Source organism: Aquila chrysaetos, chromosome 7, assembly GCF_900496995.4.
Source record: "Aquila chrysaetos chrysaetos chromosome 7, bAquChr1.4, whole genome shotgun sequence".
Taxonomy (NCBI): domain Eukaryota; kingdom Metazoa; phylum Chordata; class Aves; order Accipitriformes; family Accipitridae; genus Aquila; species Aquila chrysaetos.
In genome coordinates, this window is record NC_044010.1 from 38,267,668 (window position 1) to 38,290,245 (window position 22,578).

Below are 22,578 nucleotides of genomic sequence, written 5' to 3' on the forward strand. Positions count from 1 at the left end.
AGCCTTCACCAGGAACAAACCTCATCCTCAAGCATCAAGTGCAAACCTTTACACTCAGAGCTTGACTTCCAGATCCCACGGACCACCTCCACAGCGCACAGCCCTTCACTCAGAGTATCTCCTAACTGTGGTTCCGTATTTCTGTAACTTTAGCTACAGGATATGGGGGCAGAGAAGGGGCAGGGCAAGAGGCAGGTTAGAGCTTTTGGAATATACTTAAGTGCATGTTGCACATCCAGGGACATAGCATGACAACACAAAGCCCTGCATGATGAGGTTGATAATTAGTGCAAGTCTAAAGCAGGTAAATTTAGTGTGGTCCACAGTCAGTGCGCTCAAAGCTGATCCTCCAGCAAGCTATCCCAGTAAGCATGCCGATCTCCTTTCCATCATTCTCCAAGGCCCATACATATTACTGATTGGCAGTGTACCAAGTAGGGTAGATTCCCTTTACAGATATGCACTATGAGGATCCAGGACTCCAAGTCCACATTGTTCCCTTTACTGGTCCTCAACCCATACCATGCACCTGCAGCACACTTCTGTGGATCAGGGTTCCCAGGCATTACTTTCTCCCTGCTCCCTTCCTCACCAGGAATGCACCAGTTTCTACAGTCATTTCAGCACAGACCCAGGTTCTTTCTAAATCATCTTCTTCTTCTAAATGAAGCAAAACTTTTGTCTGGCTTCAAAGATAGGCTGGAAACATCTGAACCTATTCCTTCCACTGTATCCCCTTGGATATTCCAGTACTCACCCCTCATTCCAGCCTAATTACAGCTCAGTCCCATAGCTTAGTTTTAGAAAACAAATTCAAAACTGGAGTGTGGGTATACATTTGGTAACTAGGGGAGCAAGGAGGCATATTTTCGGAGAAGGAAAAGGGTATGTACTGCAGTTTTCCCCCAGAATCGCACATGCTTGTTTTTGATGAGCCTGCCAATCAACAAGTAAGATGTCAAAATTAAAGCTGTCTACTACAAGGCACCATTGCTAAGGTCAGAGGCACAACTGAGAGATAAGGTCCTTAACATTACATGGCTAAGGAATCAAGTCTGAGGGAGTTCAATAAATCTTAAATTTTGTTACAGCCAAACTTGGTACCCCTAAGAAAAAAAAAAAAAAAAAAAAAGAGAAAAAGGTTGTCTCCCTATCTGTCCCACATCTGCTTTGTTAAGCTTCTCTAGAAAACTTGTGTACAAGTATCCAACATTGTGGGGCAGTTATTTTAAGGTTGCTACAGCTATAGCCCTAAGCTTAGCTGCCATTTATAAGCACACTGATGTGTACCACAGTAGATTCACCTGCTTCCAGAGTTGCATGTCAATGAGACTACTTGGGCTACAGATCTTGTAAACCAGAAAAGTGACGCTTCACAAATGAGTAGACTGTGCAGTTCAACTTTTTTATTTTAATAAAATCAAGAATATGCACAGCACATGCAGTGCTAGCATCTAAACTAATACAATAAGCAATTCTAAACCTACAGTGACTTGAAGTTCAATTTTCACATTCAGCAAGTTTAAATCCATTCTTGCATATTGTTTTGAATCCTTGTATCTGAACTGAAAATATTGCTGGCTGATAAAACTTGCTAAAATGCACAAGTCACTGATTATGCCAATACAACAAAGATAACCACATGTTTGAGGATTGCAATGTGCCAGACATTCACTGAAAAAAAAAAAACACACAACTAAACAAAACTCACGCAACAAACATCTGAGAATCTGGACACTTCACATCAGTGTTTAGAAGTGTTTCATTAATATCTTAAGACAAGTGTATCAAAACCTTGGCATGTTTAATTTTAAGTTGCCAATTTTTGTTTTACTATCAGAAAGTTATGGCTACACTGCCAATGCCGGGTCTGCTTAATTTGACTTAAGAGTTTAATATGACTTAAACATTAAAAGCTCACACTACCCCGAAATATATAATTTCACGCATACGGTGACATTCAACATTCAAGTGCCAGTGTTTTTGTACTGTCTTTTGGTCAAGTTTCTTTAAACTTTCAAAGAATCACTTTTAGGCTTACAAAAATAAATATTTGTCAAAAATGTTCAATAAATATTACACAAAACTAGCAGCAAAAAGTATCTAGAAATCTGTCGTGTGCAAATAGTTTTCTTCCCAGCTATCATTCCCATGGTCCCAAATAAGTTTTAGAATCTATTTCCTTCTCCTTAAACAAGCTGCGTTCAATCTCCAAGAGACAAAATAAGATTGGAAGTTAAGGACACGCACACAAGACATATATAAAATTCTCTGAATGTGCAATAAAAGAAGTATTTTGTAAAAAGTTATGGGCAAAATGTACAAGGGCCTAAACCTAGACTTGAAATAGCACCATAACAAATGACCTCAATACTGTCAAGTGCACCTACTTAATAAAAGTTTTAGAACAAGGCACAATACACTTGAAAAAATCTATTGCACTTTAGGAGATTTTTGCCATTTTCCTACGCCACTGTAGATTAGTTGTTAACTGCTCTGGCCACAAAGTTAGCACAGAAATTCCAAGTGGCAGAGGCATTTTTCTGGTGGACAATACTTATCTTTGGCCAGATTTAGCATAAACAGACTATAAATACAATGGAAACCTATGCAACTAAAACTGACTAAAACTGCACTTTAATAGCAGAATTGAAACCTTGTGCAGTTTATGTACATTTCCAACCTCTGTGATCTCAGGTTTGTTTGTTACTCTTCTGGAGCCATTTTACAAAGTCTACAGTAAGCCAGTTTAACATCTCCACGCAGCTTGAACAGAGTAATGTGAATCTGCATTAAAATAAAGCCTGCTGCATAATTCTTCCTGTTCATACCCTCTTGACCAAAAAACATCAACACTAGCATGCGTTATTAGACCAAAAATTCAGTCAGGCCCTTAAGGAGGACCAATCACTGCCATGGTCAGCCATTCTACCATTTCAATTTCATATGGCAGGCATTTTTAAAAAGTCTAAATAGATGAATTCTCCTAAAAACTATTTCAAGTTATCAGACCTTTAAACGTTCCCTGTAATGTTCTGCCCACATTTGGCTAGCTCACATTAATGATCTGCCTAAATATTGAAAAAGGAATTGCTGTATTTACTTGCATTAACTTCAAAAACAGTGCTTTTAATGTATGCATGTATCCATACATCATCTCATCATGACTGGAATGGCTTATTAAAGGCTATCAGGTTCTAAGTACCTATCCAGGATAGAGTGAGCAAATCAGAACTTTAACTTAGTACAGTTTTGCCACATTAGAAACTAATTGCATTGATATGCTTCAAGATGTTTTATTTTTCAAATCTGCAGATACCAAAAGCCCTAATGCAGGCTACCGCATAAGTTTTTCTTTGTAATATTATGGATGAATCAGTGATTCCTGTTTAAGTTGTATCACACCTGTGTGCCAAGGTTTGATTTTAGCCCAAGTTCAGTAATTTTTATTTTGTCAAAACAATTGATATCTTGAGCATTACTGAGCCAACAGGACATCAAAATAAAAGTTGTCTAAAGTTAAAGGCACAGTACATTAACAAACAAATGATCCTCAGTCACAAAATTATAAATGCAGTTTCTGGGTGGGGATGGGTGGGAGGGGAGTTAATCCTGACTACAGCAATAGAGTCTTCAAAACCACCTTCAAGATAGGGCTACTTGTTCCTTTGTTTCCATCTTGTGACCTTGAGCTCCCTTAAAAAAAATTTCAGTGGAGAATCACAGCTGGTAATGTACTGCGAGTTCTTGAAGCTACACAAGGTATAGTCTGGCTAAGTTACATGTGGTTTCCATATTAGCTTGTTTGGTAGGATATCTGCTGCAAGCAGATTCAGTTGCCCCACCAGTCAACCCCCTGGGAGTTATAGTTTCCTCCATATCCATCACTGTTGTAGAAGCCTCCATAACCACCACCTATGAAAGGCAAGAGAAAGTGATGCTTAATTAACCTGCTAGACTTGTGCCTTCACAACAAGAAAATAACCCAGGGCACAGACAAGATGTCTATTATCTATTAAAGTAAACCCACCCAGAAGTACTGTCAAATGCACACAGACCAAAGTCCTGGAAAGAGAGGTAGCATCAAACTATTCAAAGACAGGTAACTTGTGCTAGCCTAGATCCAAGAAGGATGCTAAGACTTTGCATAACAAGCACCAGCTGACCTCATATTTAAACATTACCTCCCGAAGTTTTACTACAGCAAGCATTTTACATCTGGTTTTGCTATTAGCATTTGCTAGCACTGCCTGCCCAGTTTTTCTTACCTCCAAATCCTCTGCTGCCACTTCCTCCACTGCGGCTGCTGGTTGATCGACTGCTACTAAAGCTACTGCTGCCAGAACCGCTACTTGTTCGATAGTCTCTGGCACCAAATCCTCCACTGAACCTACTGCTGTATAAAGGAAGGAAACAAACACTTGAGTAAAGTCAGTGGTATTTTAAGCACTGTAGGCATTGAGATTCAAGTACTAAATTTCTTAAACTCTGGTTACCAACTACAGCTGGCCAACAACCAGTACAAGTGTCAAGCTCAGCAGGCAAGCTTGCTCAGTAAGCATCCCAATGCTACCTGGAAAGGGCATTCAAGATGGCAAAGGAAAATTTACTATTCAAGCAGGCTCATGTTGAACTTGTCATGTTACCCTAAAAATTACTCTCTCGGGTCCAGGTAAGATTTGATTCAGTGTGACCTCTGTTCCACAGAGTTTCTAAACCTATCCCAGGGTTTAAGTGATACATTTATGACTATTTTTTGTGTTGTAGAAAAGGATGACCATTTTACAAGCATACTTCTGAAGAAAAAAACCCAAACAACTAGAATTCATGTGGTCATATCATCTTAACTACATTAAGAGGAAGGGTTGTCTCTCCTCCCACCCCTTTAAGCCATTAAACATAGCTTTATATTACCAGCTTATGAAGCATTTTAGGTTTCCATAGCAAAACTATTTTACCAGTGGCCACACATCTGAAGTCTAACTTCTCATACCTTTCCTCGTTTATGTCAGGAGGCATGCATTACCTTCTCCTAAACATCAGAATAGCTGCTTATAGTACACCTCTGGCACATGCAGGTATGCATTTTTAGTTAAGTGTTTTGTAAGTGCTTTCACAGAGTTCTAAAGCCATTTTTGCTAGATGTCATTCTACCTCAGCTGTATCTAGTTGTCTGCTTAAGAGGAAAAAAAGTCTTATGGGTTAATTGCCTTACAGTAAGATAGAACACAACTAGACATCAAGCTGTCACCTTCTGGTGCACCTAACTCAGTTTATAGTGCAATGGTTTGTCTTCCTCCAACTGTATTTTTAGACTGAAAATACATCACAGAACTGCCTCACACAATGGATTAAGTACACCTTTAGCCAAGTTGTGACCATTACCTCTTAGATCGCCCACGGCTACCACCTCCTTTGTGATGCTGTTCATAAGCCATGTTTTCCAGCCAAGATGGTACTTCTTGCTTAGCCTCAACAAGAAGATCAAGCAAGTCCTTGGTGATGTTTATGTTCCTCTCATTGAAGAATGAGGTGGCAAGACCTGAAGTAAACATTCAGTTTTAGCACCACACAAAACAAGTACCCTACAGCACCTAAACCCATTCCACAACTCCACTTGCAGCTGTGACAAGTACAGTATCAGATTCCTTATAGCCAAGCTTGAGAACATGACAATTAACTAAAGAGAATGCTATTTCTAGTCACAAAACACTGGCTATTTACTGACACAGAAGATACTAAGCTTACATGTGGCAGAGCTTTTTAACAGCAACAAAAGCACTAAAGGAACTGGTTACTTTCCACACTGGCTAGACAGCAGTCACCAGCTTCTGGTCACAGAAGGTAGCACATGGGTTTCTCTCAAGTACTTAGCTGGAATTTGCTACTTAGCCAATACTAATACCTCAGTTGATACGTGTAGTAAGTGCTGTCTATGAAAATTCCAGGTAACACTTACCAAGGTTTCCTACACGGCCTGTACGACCTATACGATGTACATACTCTTCAATGTCACTTGGCAAGTCAAAGTTTATGACATGCTTTACATTTGAGATATCCAGTCCTCTTGCTGCTACCTAGTGGTTAAAGGATTAAATCAAGTCTTAGTAAAATTCCACAGGCCAAGTAACAGGCTTACTGGCTCAAGCTTCATAGATTTCACTTACTGCTGTGGCAACAAGAATTGGGCTCTTGCCCGAACGGAACTGGTGCAGTGCTTCCTCTCTGTCTCTTTGAGAGCGATCTCCATGTATACTTGTACAGGCATATCCTTCATGGTACAAGAAGTCCTCAAGAGCATCTGCACCCTTTTTAGTTTCCACAAACACCAGAGTCAAGGAATCCTTGCCTAACAATAATTAAGGCACAAGTTAGCAGAAGAAAAGCTACACAGACAAATACATGGCTCCACCACCTTGTACAAGGCAGTTTCAGTTCTCTGCCCTTGTTTATTCTAAACTGGACACTAGAGACCTCCCTCCTCATTTTATATTACCAGAAGAGCTTACATCAACTTAAAACTGACATTTAGCCAGTGCAATACATTCACTGCATATAAAGGAAATACCCTTTCATTCACCTACTCAATAGTTCCTATTACTTGAGTCATTAGATTTGCCCCATCTGAATTTTGCGTTATTTGCATATCTGAAACTGGTCTTTACCTGTAGCATTTAGCAGGTCGAGCAGAAATGATCGTTTGTCTGACTCTTCCACCCATACTACTTTCTGTGTGATATTTTCAGATGTAGAACCTACTCTGCCAACAGCCAGAAAGATATATTCATCCAGGAAGTCACGAGCTAGCATCTAAGAAGAGGGAAGGGGGAAAAGAGGGAAAAAAAAAAATTTAAATGGAGTATTTTTCCCCTCCTTCCAGAGATGAAATCTGGCCCTATGACATGTTAAAGCATTTGAACTTTTGTAAAGTACCTGGATTTCCTTGGGGAAAGTAGCACTGAACATCATGGTATGACGAACACCCTTTGGTGGCATAGTATCTTGTTCAACAATCCGACGAATTTGAGGTTCAAACCCCATATCAAGCATTCTGTCAGCTTCATCAAGCACTAGGTATCTAAATAGTAACAAAAAAGGTTATTCTTCAGAGCTTTTTTCTTTAAGCTGTAACCCAGCACAGACACTGGACCGCAAGTTCTCAACTAGACGTTTACACAGTCCAAAAGCTACAACTTAAGTGTCATTAACTCCAGATGTCACTTTAAAATGCACAGTTGCTAGTTGTCAAGTCATTCACATATGGACAAGAACACTTTACTTACTTGCAGAAATCCAGTCCAATCTTCCCCCTCTCCATCATATCAACCAGTCGTCCTGGAGTTGCTACAAGCAAGTGACATCCACGTTCTAAGTCACGTATCTGCTGACCAATGTCTGCACCACCGTATACAACACAGGGACGAACTCTGGAACGGTATGCAAACTATAAAACAAAGTAAGTTAGCTCTAAGAAAAACCATACTTCAGCTATTTTATAATAATGAACTCCTAGATATACCTTTCTGGCTTCCTCATAGATTTGCACAGCCAATTCTCTAGTGGGAGCCAAGACCAGCGAGATTGGATATTGCTTGCGGCGCCCATACCTTCCATTCTCCTGAACGAAAAAAAAAAAAACCACCAAACTTTGAATGAGTACCCCAAATACAAAGGGAATTAAAACAGCTACTATAGGCAATGTTGAAGACAGGTCACCCAAGTTTGTCTTAACAAGAGAAAAAAAAACCACCACAGCTGAGAGCCAACTTGTTTTAAGCACTGCATCTGAAGACTGCCCTACTACAGTACCCAACTGGTTAATACATTAACAGCAACACAGCTGCACAAGCTTGGCCTCTACAACCCACACTGTGACCCATAACTTAAGCAGCAGAGAAACAATAGCCATAAAACCCGTTACTTTCTATCCTAAAGTCACTACAACAGACATGTGTGACCAAGTAGCTTTTTTGTAGCTAGAAAAGCACTTTTAAAGCTTACACAACAAACACACTTGTAAACAACCTTTTCTCTAGACAATTACACATATCAACTCTTTAGGTAGGAAAAAAAAAGCGTTCTACAGCCCTATTTTTCAAGAGAAATAGCTAAAATCTTCTAGAAGTTGAGAAGCTTGCCCATCATACCCAAAATAATGACAACATTTAAGCCCAGCTACTATGTTCAGAAGAAGGCAACAGCATACAAGGCAAAAATACACGTTCCAGGGCTGGGTATTTAAATACTTGCCTTCATAGCTCTCAAGGCATCACCAGGGCCATCTGCATAGATCTGGCTCAATATTGGTAGAAGAAACGCAGCCGTTTTCCCAGACCCTATCAGGACACAGTTCAGTATTATTAATAGTTATTTCAAAGCTACTGTACTGTCAACTACAGCACTAATCCTCTATCACTAGCATATTCCCAATAACACCTGCACTACTATATGGATGCTACCTATGCCATTGGAGTGCACTCAGCCAGTAGAGCTTATCTACAAAAGACTTGTCACTCAGCACCACAACACCCTGAAGTGAATGTGATTTAAGCTATGAACATTTCTCTCAGGACAAACACATTAGATCCAGTCAAGCTACATCTAAAACAGTTGCAAGACTCTAAAGCTAATTAATTTCCAACACTGTAGGTATTGCAGTATACTCTAAACAGCAAGTTGTACTACCTTACAGACCTCTTACCTGCAGCTTGAGGAATACAAGACCCAACTGCTGAGAGAGAGAGACTAAGCAGTAAACTTACCTGTCTGAGCACAGGCCATCAAGTCTCTCTTTTCTTTAATAATAGGTATTGCATGTTTCTGGACTGGAGTAGGACGGGTGTAGCGTGTGAGCTCAATGTTTCCCATAATAATTTCTCCCATGTCAACATCACTGAACTGTAAGATATTTAAAACAAGTAAGATTGGGATCCTTCCCTTCAGCCACCATGAAACACATCATTCAGTCCAAGAAGTCATTTGTAAAATAGCTTTTGTTTCATCTCTTCCTATAAAACTTACCTATTAAGTTTACAGATACTCAGGAACTAGCTACCAGGAGTCTGGTAGCTACTTAGTCCAGTCACATAAGTGATTCTTATAAAAGCCAACCAAGCCTGAAGTGCAGACTACACTAGCACACTACAATTAGCACAACACAATGTCTATGCTTAAGCAGTTGCTACGACAAACCAGCACCTCCAAGCACTCCTACTTCTATACATGTTTACTGTTTAAAAACAAGCCACATAGTTAAAAGTGAGCTACAAGTGTTAACTAACAAGCTTACACAACTTCTCCCACGTCTTAGTTCATCATATGCAATCCTCCTCTGCAAAACAGCTTAGCTGTAAGGAAGGCAAGACTGTTTCCCTTCCTCCCTAAACTTAAGATAGCATGACATCAAGTTTCACATGCAAAATAGTCACTATTAGATACATAAGCAAACCAGACTCAAAAAAAAAACCAAAAAACACAACACTTACACTTTCAATATGTGGAGGACAGTTGCTGCCTGTTGCTTCAACAGGAATGTCATCATACTTCTCAAAGTTAATGCCAGTATTGCTTCCTGAAAAGAGCTCTCTAAAAACATAAGAGAAAGTATTTTACATGCTAGACTTATCAACTGACCCCATCGTGTGAATTTACATTAACACATTACTTACTGTTCCAGGCGTTCACTTGGGGGAAGAGGCTTTGACCAGTCATCTTCATCTGATTTGTCAGACCAGCGGCTATTCCCACCACGGTCAAATCTACCAAAGCCACTCCTATCATAGTCGCCACCTCTTCCACGCTCTTCATATCTAAATACAGCAAGAATATCAGGCCACCATTCCTGGACAACATGATTTTTTTTTTGACACGCAAAATTAAACCTATAATAATCTAGCAGTGTATGCTCTGTGTATTACACATACAACTGTAGAACAATTCAAAGTCATCATATTATCTGTACTTGCTTCCTGACCTATGAACCAAAATTAACTTAGTCCCAGCCATCAGACTAGGTCATGATATTCTGCATCATAGACAGAAGAGTTTGTCATGATTTCACAGCTCAGTTTAGCTTAATACGCTGATCCTTGTATTGAAACTTATTTGGTTAACTGTAACAAATGTAAAGAATCAGTCATCTGCCAGCAGAGCTGCAATTCAAGTCGCTCAGTCTTTGCCATTTTTTGTAGGGAGCTCTTCTTAAACCTCTTGGGAGGCACTGTTTGGTATTCCCCCCTTTCTCTGTGCCTTATTTATATAGGTATCCCACCTCCAGACAAAACCCTCAAGTGCTGTAGTTTTCTCCTTTATTCCCCCACCACAGGTGACCAAACTAAATACCTCAATCACATGTCACATTATTATTTTATAGAGAGGGAGCTCACCTGTATTAGACACTTGGAAAGAAGGTGGAAAAAGTCCTTACCTCAACTGTTTAGTTTTTGGTCTGGTATATCATGTTTGAGAAAAGTCTGGATACAGGACTAGCATCAGCTTTACTAGTCGATAAAGGTCACTCTCACCACACTTGTGCATACAGCGCATGATGTGTGTAAGACTGATCAAGTAAGGTAGAGAACCTGCAAGAGTCTCACCCAGTTTTATTAACTACACTTTTTAAACAAGGAAAAAAAATACTGAAATTAAAAAAAAAATCCATTTTGATGTATTTTACGTGCTCCCAACAGCTCTTCGTGATTTTTCTGGAAGTAGCCACCCATCTAGCACTTTTTTGGTGAAATGGTTAAGTCAGCAAATCATTATAGCTGCAGTGAGTGGCTGGTGGTAGACTACAGGGCACATTTTTCAACACATGCAAGTTTCCCATCCTTGAACTCATGCAGCTTTAAAAGCAAGGCTCTCTCACTCTCTCCTCCCCTCCCAGGTTCCTCCTACCTTATCCTGCTGTTCACACCTAGAACTCCAATTTTAACGTCAAGATTACAGATGCACTACTAGAACTGAGACAAACTTCATATGTACCACCCAGACAAATAAGTACTTGCCTTCCTCCTCGTGATCCATTTCCACGATCAAAGAAGCTTGACTTTGCTCCACGGTCAGACCGTGCACCAAAGCTGCTGTATGCATCCTTATCTCTGCTAGAACTCCAGCCACCACTATCAAAACCTAGTAGAAGAAAGATATTTTAGCCATACATTACACGGTCTAGGCTTTTACAAGAAAAAGCTAAGTTCTGCCCAGTAAGCCTTCACTGGAAAGTCTACAGGATTGAAAGGCACACAGTCCTTCAAGAATGGAAGATGTACAGATGTTAAGACTTGATCAAATAGGGACTAAGTATCTCCCATTGCCTATCAGAACTTGCTGAAATCCCTCCACTCATGTACAAGCATGTTATTTTTTATAACAGTGCACTTGCCTTAGCACTAATATTAAAGTTGCCTACTCTGGAAAGATGGGTATCAGAAGAAACATTAAGACATTAAGTCTTGCCAAGCCTCATCTACATTATCTCTCGAACTTCAACACATACCCTTGACAATGCATTTAATTTTTGTGAGGCTAACAAGGCCTCTGATGGAGATCAATGAGTGGTATTAGCCCTTGCATTAGAAATCCATATGGAAGTTAGAATGTTTTGTCATACTGTAAGTACACAGAGCAATCTGATCTATGCAAACTAAAACAAATTAACAGCATCACGCAGAAATGAGGAATATGGAGTTCTTCACTATGAATTACCACATTGAATTTTTCCACAGTACTTTTACACCTACCTACAGTAAGTAGATGCCTACTTAGGTATGTTAACTCAAAGAAAAAGGGCCAAGTAGAATAGAAAGTACATCAGCTTGCCAACACCATCAAGTAAAAAGCATTGGTTTTTTTCAGCTACCAGGGGGTTGGGAGGTAGACAGAAACACAGAGCATTCAACAGTGCTTTGGTACTACACTAAGAACTTACAAATTCTGATTCAGAGTTTCAACCTTAAGTTTGAAAACATGACCCAATGAGTCTCAGCTATGGGATGCTGGCAGAGAGTAAGTGACATAATTAAACAGATAAACAACTAATGTCACTCCTGTTAGTGAGCATGCTTTTGCCAGCCTCACAGCACAAAACCAGTCAAGACCTATGCACTGGACAATAAAAGCAACCACAAAACAAAATTACTCCAAAGAAAGGCATTCTTCTAGGTCCTCTCTCTCTGAAAAAAAAAAAAAATTCCCTACAACAATTACCCTACCTTGTTAGATGTGCTCTGGCAAGTGTCATTACCCCCCCCCCTTTTTTTTTTTTTTTTGAAGTAAGAAATTCTACTCCCCAGAATCCAGACATGCTCTAGTCACGAGGGAACTTTAAAAACTAGTGTGACTATAACTCATTTGGTCTGGCTAACCAAAGCAGACAGCAAAAATAATCAAGGCATGAAGTTTATTAGCACAGAAGACCATGGAATGCTTCAAGACCTCCAAGTCTTTTAAGAAGTAACTTAAGTCCTTAAGGATAAATTAACTTCACACAGAGAGACTGCTGACAAAGATCAGGAATACCATAATCACTTCATTAACGCATGAGAAAGTTATTTGTAGCTTGTTTAGAAAGCATCTAAAACCAGATTTTAGTATGAGTATCTTTCAAACCACAATAAAAATACTGGGGTATGTCACCCTGCCAAGAGATCCAACAACAGTGGTACTGACAGAGCAGTCTTCAGGAAGATACAGATGTAGTTTCTCATTAATGAAAAAACTGGGCTGACTCTGTACTACATTAAGATCTTCTACCAGGTCTGAAGAGTTCCAGACAGGAGTCAAAATTTTATACTCCAAATAGTATACCAAGTAAGCTTACTAATCTAGCTTGTTACTGCACTGGTTTCTGAAGCTGGTACCTTGCCATATTTTTCTTTAAGGTAGTGTAGCAACCTCTGGACCAAGTCCTTAACAAATACATATATATATATATACCCTGCTTGACAATTAGGGCCATTAATTCTGCTTTTAGTTTGGTATTCCTGATTTGATTTTACTTGTGGATCAGCATAGAACAACAGAGGTCCAGGCCATTCAAGTCAACTTTAAGTAACCAACTAGCAGAAGATATCACCATGACTTAGAACAAGACATGGCAAATTAAAATCAAAAGCAAATGCACTAAAACAACCCATAACAGACCACAGATTGATGTCTCTGAAGTGAATGATCACGAGACCATGCAAGAAATATCAGGAAACTCCTTTAAACATCAAGGCTTTTTTTTTTTTTTTTTTTTTTTTAGTAAAAACCTGTATAGATTCCATCCAGCACACATTTCTTATCTCAGCGTTAAGTTCGGAGTTCAGTAAGTTAATGAACTTCCAAAGCAGTTTTGTAGTTCTTGCATCTGTGAAGTGATAGAATTTTCAATGCTTCTCCTCAATCAGCATGTTAATTCGCGCATTTTATAATGTTCTAACACCAGTCGTTGTCGGCTTACTTGGAAAGCTGCCACATGCAGCAGCAGTCATCAGGTTTATTTTCAAAGATGGGAAAAACAGTTAGAATCATGGAATCCTTTAAGTTGGAAAAGACCCTTAAGTTCTATCATCTACTCCTTGACCTACTATAGATCAGATCAGACTTTAAATATCCAAGAACAGCTTCCAGAAAGCTTAACAAGAAAATGACATGACAACAAGCTTTAGTGTTCTCAAGTCAAGCTCATGGAAGCAAAATACTTTAGACCAGGCAGCCCTGCATACTGAGCTCCATATACTGTACCTTCAACAGCTGAAAAACAGAACTGCCATTAAGTAACCTAAGGACATATTTTTTATGCATGCTTTTACTTCCTGTGGTTCTGTACTGTACCATTTTGTTCCCACGTGCAAAGCTAACAGATTAGTATTACAATAGGGACAGATCTGCAGGCGTATGGAAAGAATAAGCTGAAGAAAGCACTGCAGGAGTTTTAAACAGAAATACTCTAGATCCCTTAGCATGCTTCCCCTGTCAATACCTACTGAAATCATGAAGATGCTCAGCTCTTCATGAACACAAAGAACAGCTATTTTAAAAAAGTATTAAGTCCACTGCCTTAAGCAATTTCTTACTTAGCTGCAAGTAAGCTTATTGTGCAACTTTAACAGTGTCTATGAATTACTATACCGTCAGCTTCAGAGAAAAGTGAGAACCCCAAGCTAGAAACTATACACTGTTTCTAGAGCATGTCTAAGGGAACACCACACAAGAGAAACAAATAATTTTTTCTTTTTTCAAGTTTTTTTTTAATTCAGTAATAGTTAATTAACACTGTCACAGAAGTCAATAAGGTCATGGTAGGTGAGCAAGACAATTCTACTGGGTTACTGAAATACAGTTCCACCCAGTAGTTTAACTGAATAAAAATTCAGTCAGGTTACTACACTTGAAAGGCTGCATCAAGAGTTTTGTTGCATGGTCAAATACCACTGTTATCCAAGGTCTCTTTTGCCTGCTGCTTGCTAATGTCTACACCTTGAATAATCTCTTGCTAAAGATTCCAAGGAGCAGCCAATACACAGCCCAGCTCCAACACAGCCAAAGAAGCAATCGTTAATTTAGTTGTAAATAACACAAGCAAACATTACTTTTCTGAAAGTACAACTGTGTAGCAGACTTCAAATCATCCTATAAAATAGCTCAGTTTTACATCACTGTACTGATGATACCCACTTTGCTTCTCAGTAGGGGGCCTGAACTGGAATCATAGCTTTTCCATTAGCCATCACAAACCCCATCACAGGGAGCCATAAGGAGCCCTAGTGATACAGTACTCAACCAGGTTTAAAGGAAGTTTTGAAACATTAGGTTTACCAAGGGAAGTTGGCAGCCTATGTTCTATTAATTGAACAAACCATGTGTCAAACTTAAGTTTCATGACTCATTTACCTTTTTCCAAGGTGAAGCTTGAAGCCCCCAGAAAAGCCACACCTGATCACATGTACACTGCAATATTTGACCTCTGGTCTTGCACAAAAAAGACAATAGTGACAGCCCTATACATCATGATATGAACTCAAGGTTAACACTATATCTCTCCATATCTGATAGCCCCCTAAAATTGAACTGGAGTTTGGTACAAATTACCATATAGGGAAAGGAAATCTATGAACAGCACAGGTCCACAAGACAACTTTTAAGTTATTTCCTGCTTTTGAGAAACCTGCACATTCCTCTCTGGTTTAGCTAGCTGATTTCTTGAAAGACTGCTCACACTTGAGGTTAACGTGACCAGGAACTTCAAGAGCATTACTGAGCTGCCAACCAGTCCCTCTACTTCCCCCAACACATTCAGCTCTGGTAACAGGCTGTTCATCATTTGGTGCTTTAGGCCATGCTTCTTTTAGGTTAAAAAAAAAAAAAAAAAAAACACCAAAAAAAAACACACAAAAAAAAACCCACCAAAACAAAACAAACCAAAACACCACACTAGCTTGGACACATGCAAAGGTTAAGACAAAAACAGACTGATCTGTCTCTTCAAACAGCATAAAACTGGAATGGACCGTTTTTCATCTAGTCAAATTTAAGATTACATAGCTCCAGAAACACTGTGAGTTATATCAGCATTTATTTCAATATTCTCCTCCCACCCGCTCCTAATGGAGTCCTCTTGCAGTATTGAAAAGAGAATCTGAAAGTCCACTGCTTTAGAAACAGATGAGATCCAAGTCCTCCCATACTATGAAACTTCAATTTCTTACGCTGTAGCATTAGCGGAAAATACTTTAGCTCCTCAATTCCACTATTTCAATAGGTGTTAGAGGAAATATTTCTCTTGTATCTCCAAAAGTCATTAGACATGACGATAATACTCGCTGCAGCATGGACAATCTCTGTATGTTACAAATAAAGATCACAATTTGCTTCACTGAGGCACTTCACAAAACTTTTCTTCTTTACCAGGTTTTGTTTAGAAAAACCAAGTGCAAGATATAAAGGCCATTTCTCAGCACAAACCCCTGTGTAAACATATGACCAACAATGGTCATGTATTTCATGTTTCTTTCACCAGCATCCTGCATTTTCTTCTGCAAGTACTCTTGCGGACTTCCATAAAAACTGCAAGAAGCTAAACTAGGACATCCCTGGTTTGCTTCTCACACTCCCCAGTTAAAAGCAAGTTGTGTAAAACATCCATTTACAAAGTGAAATCGTGCTATTTGTTCATATTAAACAACTGGTTACCGTAAGTTCCACATGACAGTAGCACAAAAACTGGTACTCCCAAAATCTGCTAAAATTGATTCTCGAGATTACAGAGCTAGTCAAGTTAACATGGAAGACTCCATCTTGCTTCAGGCAGTTAATTGCTTAATGAGACATGGAAGATACTTTGCCAGTCAGATACTGAACTTGAGCTTACAATATAACTTGGTGAAGAAAGCCCAAAATAGCACACTAAAAGCAGAACATTAAGTTGCAGTGTTTTGCACAGAATAGTCAAGCACTCTGTAAAAACACCTTAAACAGTAATGTCAAAGCCTTTAACAGTCTGTTCCTATAGATTCAGAAGGAGGTCAAGAACCAGTTAGAAGTGTTGCCACTGTTATTTCTGATACGTACCCTGTTTTGAAGCTTCCCTGTTCCGCAAGTGAGGAGGAATGTATCGGCCTTCTAAAGGACAAAAGAAACATAGTGTTACAAGACTGCAGCTTGCAGCCTTAGCACCTTTTGAGACACTAGTCTTTCCAACAACAGCTTTTGCTTAGAAAAAAATTGTCTGCCTCAGAAGCTTTAAGGCCTCTTACTTCAAGTGTCTTTAAACAAGAGTCCTTTAACACACCACTTAATATCCTTCTCTCAGAGGACCAACCCAGTGAAGATTAACTTCTTGCATGCTCATTTAGGTATGCTGCCCTTTTTTTTTAAGGCACAGATGTCTTTGACCAAGTCATACAGGCCCTTTATGGATGTTACAGTGTCCATGATGAAAGCCTGTCTTCCTAGAACTCATTAAGGCTTAAGCCTGGTGCCAGATATTTGAGCAGCTTAAGATTTTCACTGTGTCGTTCAAGTGCTGCCACTCACAGTATTATTACTTACAGTATTTTTCCTTCCCCTTAAATTCAACCATCCCCATCAGGTCAGCTCAGATCAAACCAGAAGCCACACGTAATTGCCTCTGAATAGCATTCTTCATTTACAATCCAGAAGCATCTGTCTGCTAAGCAACGTGAATCAGAATGTACCAGGCACGAGCTGAATGTGAATTCCTGGAAGATTCCTCCCCTCTTCTAAACATACTTAAGCCTTGCATGGCAGAGAATGCAGTTTCTACTCAATGAATTACAATTAGTACAGTTAACTATTTTAAGTTTTACCTTCAAACATCCCAGCTCTAGCTGGATGTTTTGAGAAGACAGATCATCACATTACTACTACAATCAGTGGCCTCAGTTATTTGACTAGAGGCAACAAAATCTGCGACAAAATTAGAACACTAACTTCTCTCAGTTAAGTACTTAGGAAATTTACACATGCCATACCACTGCTAAATTAAGTGCTCCTATCTAAAGTATATAGCATTTTCGAAGCAGGCATAACTAGCAACCTCCTCAATTTCCCCCATCAGCCTCTGTAAATCTTGGCTTCAGAAATTACTTTTCACAGGTACAAAACACTTATTTCTAAAACTGTGTGTCTGTAAGAGAATTGAGAATTTGCATGTACTTACTGCTTGAAGAGCTTCCTTCACTCTGAGAGTCTGAGGAATTCAAGTCTAGACCAGAAAACTAGAATAAAACAAGTATCAACATGTTATATAATGAATTTATGCGAAGATACAAAAAGCCCTTTTGCTTATCAACAGTAAGCAGTGTTCCAACAAGTTATTGCTGCAAAGAAATTTGTTTAGTGTCAGTTACATCTCCTCTAAAGAAGAAAAAACAAAGCCACAGTTAATAGTCAAGGCTATACCATCTTCAAGTGTCTTCACATCCACCGATAAACATGCACCACATGGGCAGCAAGGCCAGAAGAGTATCTTACACCCACAAAATCAAATACCACAGACTTCTGCTTCACACACTATATGCAGGCTCAACAGCCATTTAAAATAGTCCTTCAGTCCACCAAAAGGCATTCCGATTGAGATCAACGGCAATTTATTTTTTTTTTAGGTGTAGAGACTACAGCCCAAATAATACCAGTTCACATCACTTGCAGGGACTCAGCTATTTCTTTACACTGCATTAACACTACTGAGACATTACAGCCTTCACATTTGAGGCAGCTACTCCTCACAGAACATCATGTGACTACCTCCTACAATTACTTCAACAAAAATAATTTTGCGTTTGCTTTTCTAAAACTTCATTTGCGGCCTTCCATCTCACAGTAAAGCCTACCAAAAGGTATTTCAGTTCAGGCACTACTAGCATGTAACCCAAATGTTTCAGGTCTAGCACAATATGGACTCATTTCAGCAAAAGGTAGTGGGCAACTCACAAAGCTTAAGCACCAGCTTATTACAGTTGTTTGCCTGCACAGCAAGATTAGAAACTTATTTGGGAAAAAAATAAGACACATTTAAATACAATTAAATTGTATGCAAGACCAATTGCACAAAAGTGTCTTCCTATATGACCTGAATCAATCCAAAGCAAAGATTCCAATGCACTATCCTTTCAGATGTTCAGTTGTGCGTGCTGCCATTTAGGACATCCAGGTTCTTGAAAAATCGTCCCATGGCAGGCCTCGTACTCTTAAAGCTACTACTTAAAATCTGTTCTCTTTAGTTGATCCAAACATCAACATGAGGCTAAAGATCGATTCTTATTTGAACAGTAAACAAAAACAAATACTCTCTACTAGGTTAAGAGCAGCTCTCCAGGGCCAGTCAACAGAAGCGATGCATAAATCTTCTCGCACTGAACCCCCACCGTCTCCGCCGTGGGGGCAACACTTGCCAAAATCCGATCTCGGAGATGGCGCAGCGACGAAGCCCGGCGCGGCCGCCATCTCAGTGCGGCGGTGCAGCCGGCACTGCGGGTTGGGATTTTCGGCGCAGCAGGGAGCAGCCGCAGCCGCCCAGCTAATCCGGCAGCCGGCACCCGTCACGTGCTATCTCGGGAAGGGGGGGAAAGAAGCGGGGAAGGGGGGAGGACCGGCTCCCTGACCTACTTCGCCGAAGACTCCGAGCGGCGGCCGCCCGAAGCCTACAAGCCGCCGAGGACTAGCGGGGCCCTGCCACGCCAGCTGCCCGCCCTGGGTCTCGCTACAACGTAGGGGCCTCTTCCCGCCCCCCCCCCCCCCCCCCCCGCGCTTCTCCACGGATTAGATAACCATCGATCCCCTCCACATTGGGCAGGGGCCTGCGCCTGGCTCCGCCCAGCGGGGGGGGGGGGGGGAGGAAGACGTAGGGAGAAAGAGGGGAAAAAAAAAAAAAAGAAAAAAAGAAGAGAGAACAACAACATCGCGGGCCCGGGAGCCGCCCGGACACATGCCGGCTGAGGCGCTCCTCGTCCAGGCCCAACTGCGTCACCGGGGCCCACCGGCACCGGAGGAAAGAGCGGGAAAGGCTGCTGCCGGTCCCTGCTGACGCAGCCCGAACAAAGGCAGCCGCCATCGCCCCCTCCCCCAGCCCCTTCCCCGGGGAAGGGAGCGCCAACACAAAGCGCCGTCCTCCCCCCCCCCCCCCCCGCCTCGTCACAGGCACAATGGCCGCCATTTATCGTGTCTTTCTCCCTGCCCCCCTCCCCCCCGGGCTCCCTCTTCCTCCCCCTCCTCCTCCTCTCCCCCCCCCCCCCCCCCACCCGCGGAGCCGTTCCCCGCCGCCGCCACCAGGGGTCCCGGCAGCCACCGTTACCATCGTCGCTCGCCGCCACACAAAAGCCGGGCCCGGAGCGTGGCGAGGAGGCCGCGGGGGTAGGCGCAGATTCCGGCTCGGGCGGTAGCGGCGGTCCCGTCCTTCCCGCACACCGCCCCCCCTCCCGTCCCCCACCCCAACCCCCTTCCCCGCCGCGGCGATGGCGCGCCCCCACGGGAGGAAAACCGGCGCGGAGCCGCCGCACGACGGAAACTGCGCAACAACCGAATACGCCACAAACCAGCCGCGTTGGGGAGGGGGGGACGGGCACGGAGGGGGGACGGGGGGGCCTGCCGGCGAAAAATAGGGGGGGAGGCGGAAATCACGACGCAACGGTCGGGAAGCGAGGAGCAAAGCAAGTCCCACGCTTGGAATCCCGACCGTCCTGCCCCACGCGCTTCGAGCCGCCTACGCGCCTCTCCTCCCGCCCCGTCCGCCGCCACACTCCGGTTAACGGAGCGGCCTGCCGCCGCCTTCCCCCCCCATCCCCCCCCCCCCCCCCGCATTCCGGGGCCCGTCTCTCACCTGCTGGTCTAGACCGAGGGCATTTTCCACCGCCACATGACTCATAACGAGAGATCGTCTCGGGGTGTCCCGCTCCGCCTCGAGAAATTCAGATTCGCCGGGCTGGGACCTCGCCGCTGCTGCCGCTCGTTCACCACGAATCGCTTTTCCTGACTGAGCCCCCCCCCCGCCTCGGCCCCGGCCTTTATATAGTCCCCGCCCCCCGCCTGACCTCAGCGCGCACGCTACCGCCCCTGCCCGAGCGCTCCCCTCCCCCCCCCCCTTCCTCCTGCCCAGCGCTATCGCGAGAGAAGCCGAACGGCGCTGCGCCGGCGGGGAAGGGCTATCGCGAGACCTGGACCGGCCTCCGCAGCTCAGCCCTCGGTGAAGGGCGCTCCGCAGCTGTCGCGAGACTTGGGGCGCCGGTCCCGCGCAGCACCCGCTGGCTCGCCCGGGCTTTGCTAGCGATACCGCGAGGTTCCCCCACCCCCGTGGCGGCCCGCTCCCCTCAGGGGGAGAACGGCCACGAGATCTCGCGAGATCACGATAACACCCACCCCCTCCCTGCCGCCCTCTCCTTTTGTTCGGCGGGCTCGCGAGAGCGCCCCGTTGCGCGCGCGGCTGAGATGTCTCTAGAAGGAGTCAGATTCTAGGTCACGTGGGCGGCCCCGCCGGCGCCCGCCGCCATCTTGTGCGCTTCCCCCAGCGCAGTGGCGTAGGTCCTAATGGAGGCGCGGTGAGCCCGCGGCGCCGGGCTGGGGCGCGGCGAGGGGAGGAGGCGGGCGGTAGCAGTGCCGCGCTGTGGGGCCCGGCTGGCTTCAGTGTCACCCAGAGTGGGAGCTGGACCTACGGACAGCGGGGGAGGGGCTGGGTGCCACTCCACACGCAAATACACCGGCCTCCTGCTTCGCCACACAGAGGTCCCCACCGTTGCCTTTGCGGGGCAGGAACTCGGGCTCCTTCCCTTTACAGGCCCCACTGTGCATCACGCCATTAGTTTCTGCATGCTTCAGAGAGGTTCTGTCACCTCACCTTTTTCCAAGCAGCCCCTCTCAGCCTGCTCTAGACCATTGCAACTGAGCTGCGCTCAACACAAATGCAGACACATTAACTTGTGGCTCTGCCTCTGCCTACAGAGCTACAAAATAATCCACTGTGCCTACCGTCCAGTGGCACATCACTGTGAGCCACTCACCCCAACGCATTGGTATTGGCAGTCAACACTAGTTACTACAAACATCCATCATCTTCTTCCCAGAACCTTTAGCCATCAAATCTATTGAGATACGAAAGGTCACCCCTGTTTTCCCTGTAGGGACAGTTTTACCAAGCTATCCCATTATATTCACAAAAAGGCCCACCTGGGGCTCCGTAGAACTCATGTTTACTGTTAGCCTGTAAAATGCCAGTCAAACAATAAGCATTAAGCTACATGTCACTTTTCAAAAAAAGAGGAACACCCCTATACCCTTCCATCACATCACACCCTGCTGACACAGAAAATACTAGAGCCATTTCCTTGAATTTGGGTCAGTAAAAGTACTGACAAACATGCTTACAGGATCAAAATACCTCTGAGGCTATTAAGTCACAAGGAAAAGGAAATGGGGTTTGGTTGTCCTTGATCCACACCAAGCAATTATTCCTCCATTTCCCCCCTCCTTGAGCTCCTGCCTCTTCCAACAAGAAAGTATAAGGAAGATTCATACTCCAGAAGGATGGCTAGATTCACCGTGGGATTTAAAAGCAAGACAAAACTTTTCCATGGTACTCACACATAAAAACACCTATCTTTACCTAGTTTCTCCTGAACACAGAGTTCTTCCACATGGCTGCCCTTAAAATTGGAGCTCGAGAGCCAAAATCATTCCATTCCAGAAATTAAGCCCTACAAGATTTAAACACCCACAAACAAATCCTTAAATGAGCAACACATACTCCCTCTCACAGACAAACTAGCCAGTCTGTACAGGACAGGGTCTGTCCTTAAACAAAACATTTACCATTCTTCCTCTTTGGTCTTCCATAATGCTTCTTTAGCCAGCTACAGCTCCAGAGCTAAAAGTTTATACTTGTATTTCTTCCCCAGGTGCACCTATTTATGTCATTAAATGCTTGCAGGTGTGTTCACCAAGGCTGCCTGACAGTTGAAAGAAAAAAAAGATTCTATATTTTTTAAAAAGCTGTTATTGGACGTAGGGCCAAATTTTGTTTTTTTGAAAGCAAATTTCAAATAAATCCTGTAATTCCTTTTCTTCTTACAACTTTGCAGACAA

The 22,578-nt window shown here is 42.8% G+C and overlaps 1 protein-coding gene across 2 annotated transcripts; it reads right to left on the minus strand.

The window, feature by feature from the left end:
• Positions 1-1,391: 1,391 nt before the first annotated feature.
• Positions 1,392-20,933, minus strand: DDX3X (DEAD-box helicase 3 X-linked). 2 transcript variants are annotated; one of them, XM_030019687.2, is made up of 17 exons: positions 20,324-20,933; positions 17,666-17,723; positions 16,555-16,605; positions 11,007-11,130; positions 9,669-9,809; positions 9,486-9,585; positions 8,763-8,898; positions 8,251-8,336; positions 7,520-7,618; positions 7,284-7,444; positions 6,934-7,078; positions 6,666-6,810; positions 6,168-6,349; positions 5,960-6,077; positions 5,386-5,542; positions 4,269-4,396; positions 1,392-3,915 (listed from the first exon to the last, which is right to left on the minus strand). In XM_030019687.2, the coding sequence occupies exons 1-17, from the start codon at positions 20,366-20,368 to the stop codon at positions 3,833-3,835; spliced, it is 1,959 nt and encodes a 652-aa protein (XP_029875547.1). In that variant the 5' UTR covers positions 20,369-20,933; the 3' UTR covers positions 1,392-3,832. The 2 variants fall into 2 exon arrangements, with proteins under 2 accessions (XP_029875547.1, XP_040980703.1); XM_041124769.1 differs by having other exon boundaries at positions 4,269-4,393; positions 20,324-20,549.
• Between the last annotated feature and the right edge of the window lie 1,645 nt (positions 20,934-22,578).

What these genes read in the sequence shown, in the direction of transcription:
- DDX3X (XM_030019687.2), bottom strand. Translation starts at nt 20,368, where the DNA reads ATGAGTCATGTGGCGGTGGAAAATGCCCTCGGTCTAGACCAGCAG. An exon ending in GTCCTCCACATATTGAAAGT is followed by an intron (nt 8,899 to 9,485) that starts GTAAGTGTTGTG and finishes AATATCTTACAG; the next exon opens with TTCAGTGATGTTGACATGGG. An exon ending in AGGCCGTGTAGGAAACCTTG is followed by an intron (nt 5,543 to 5,959) that starts GTAAGTGTTACC and finishes TGTTTACTTCAG; the next exon opens with GTCTTGCCACCTCATTCTTC.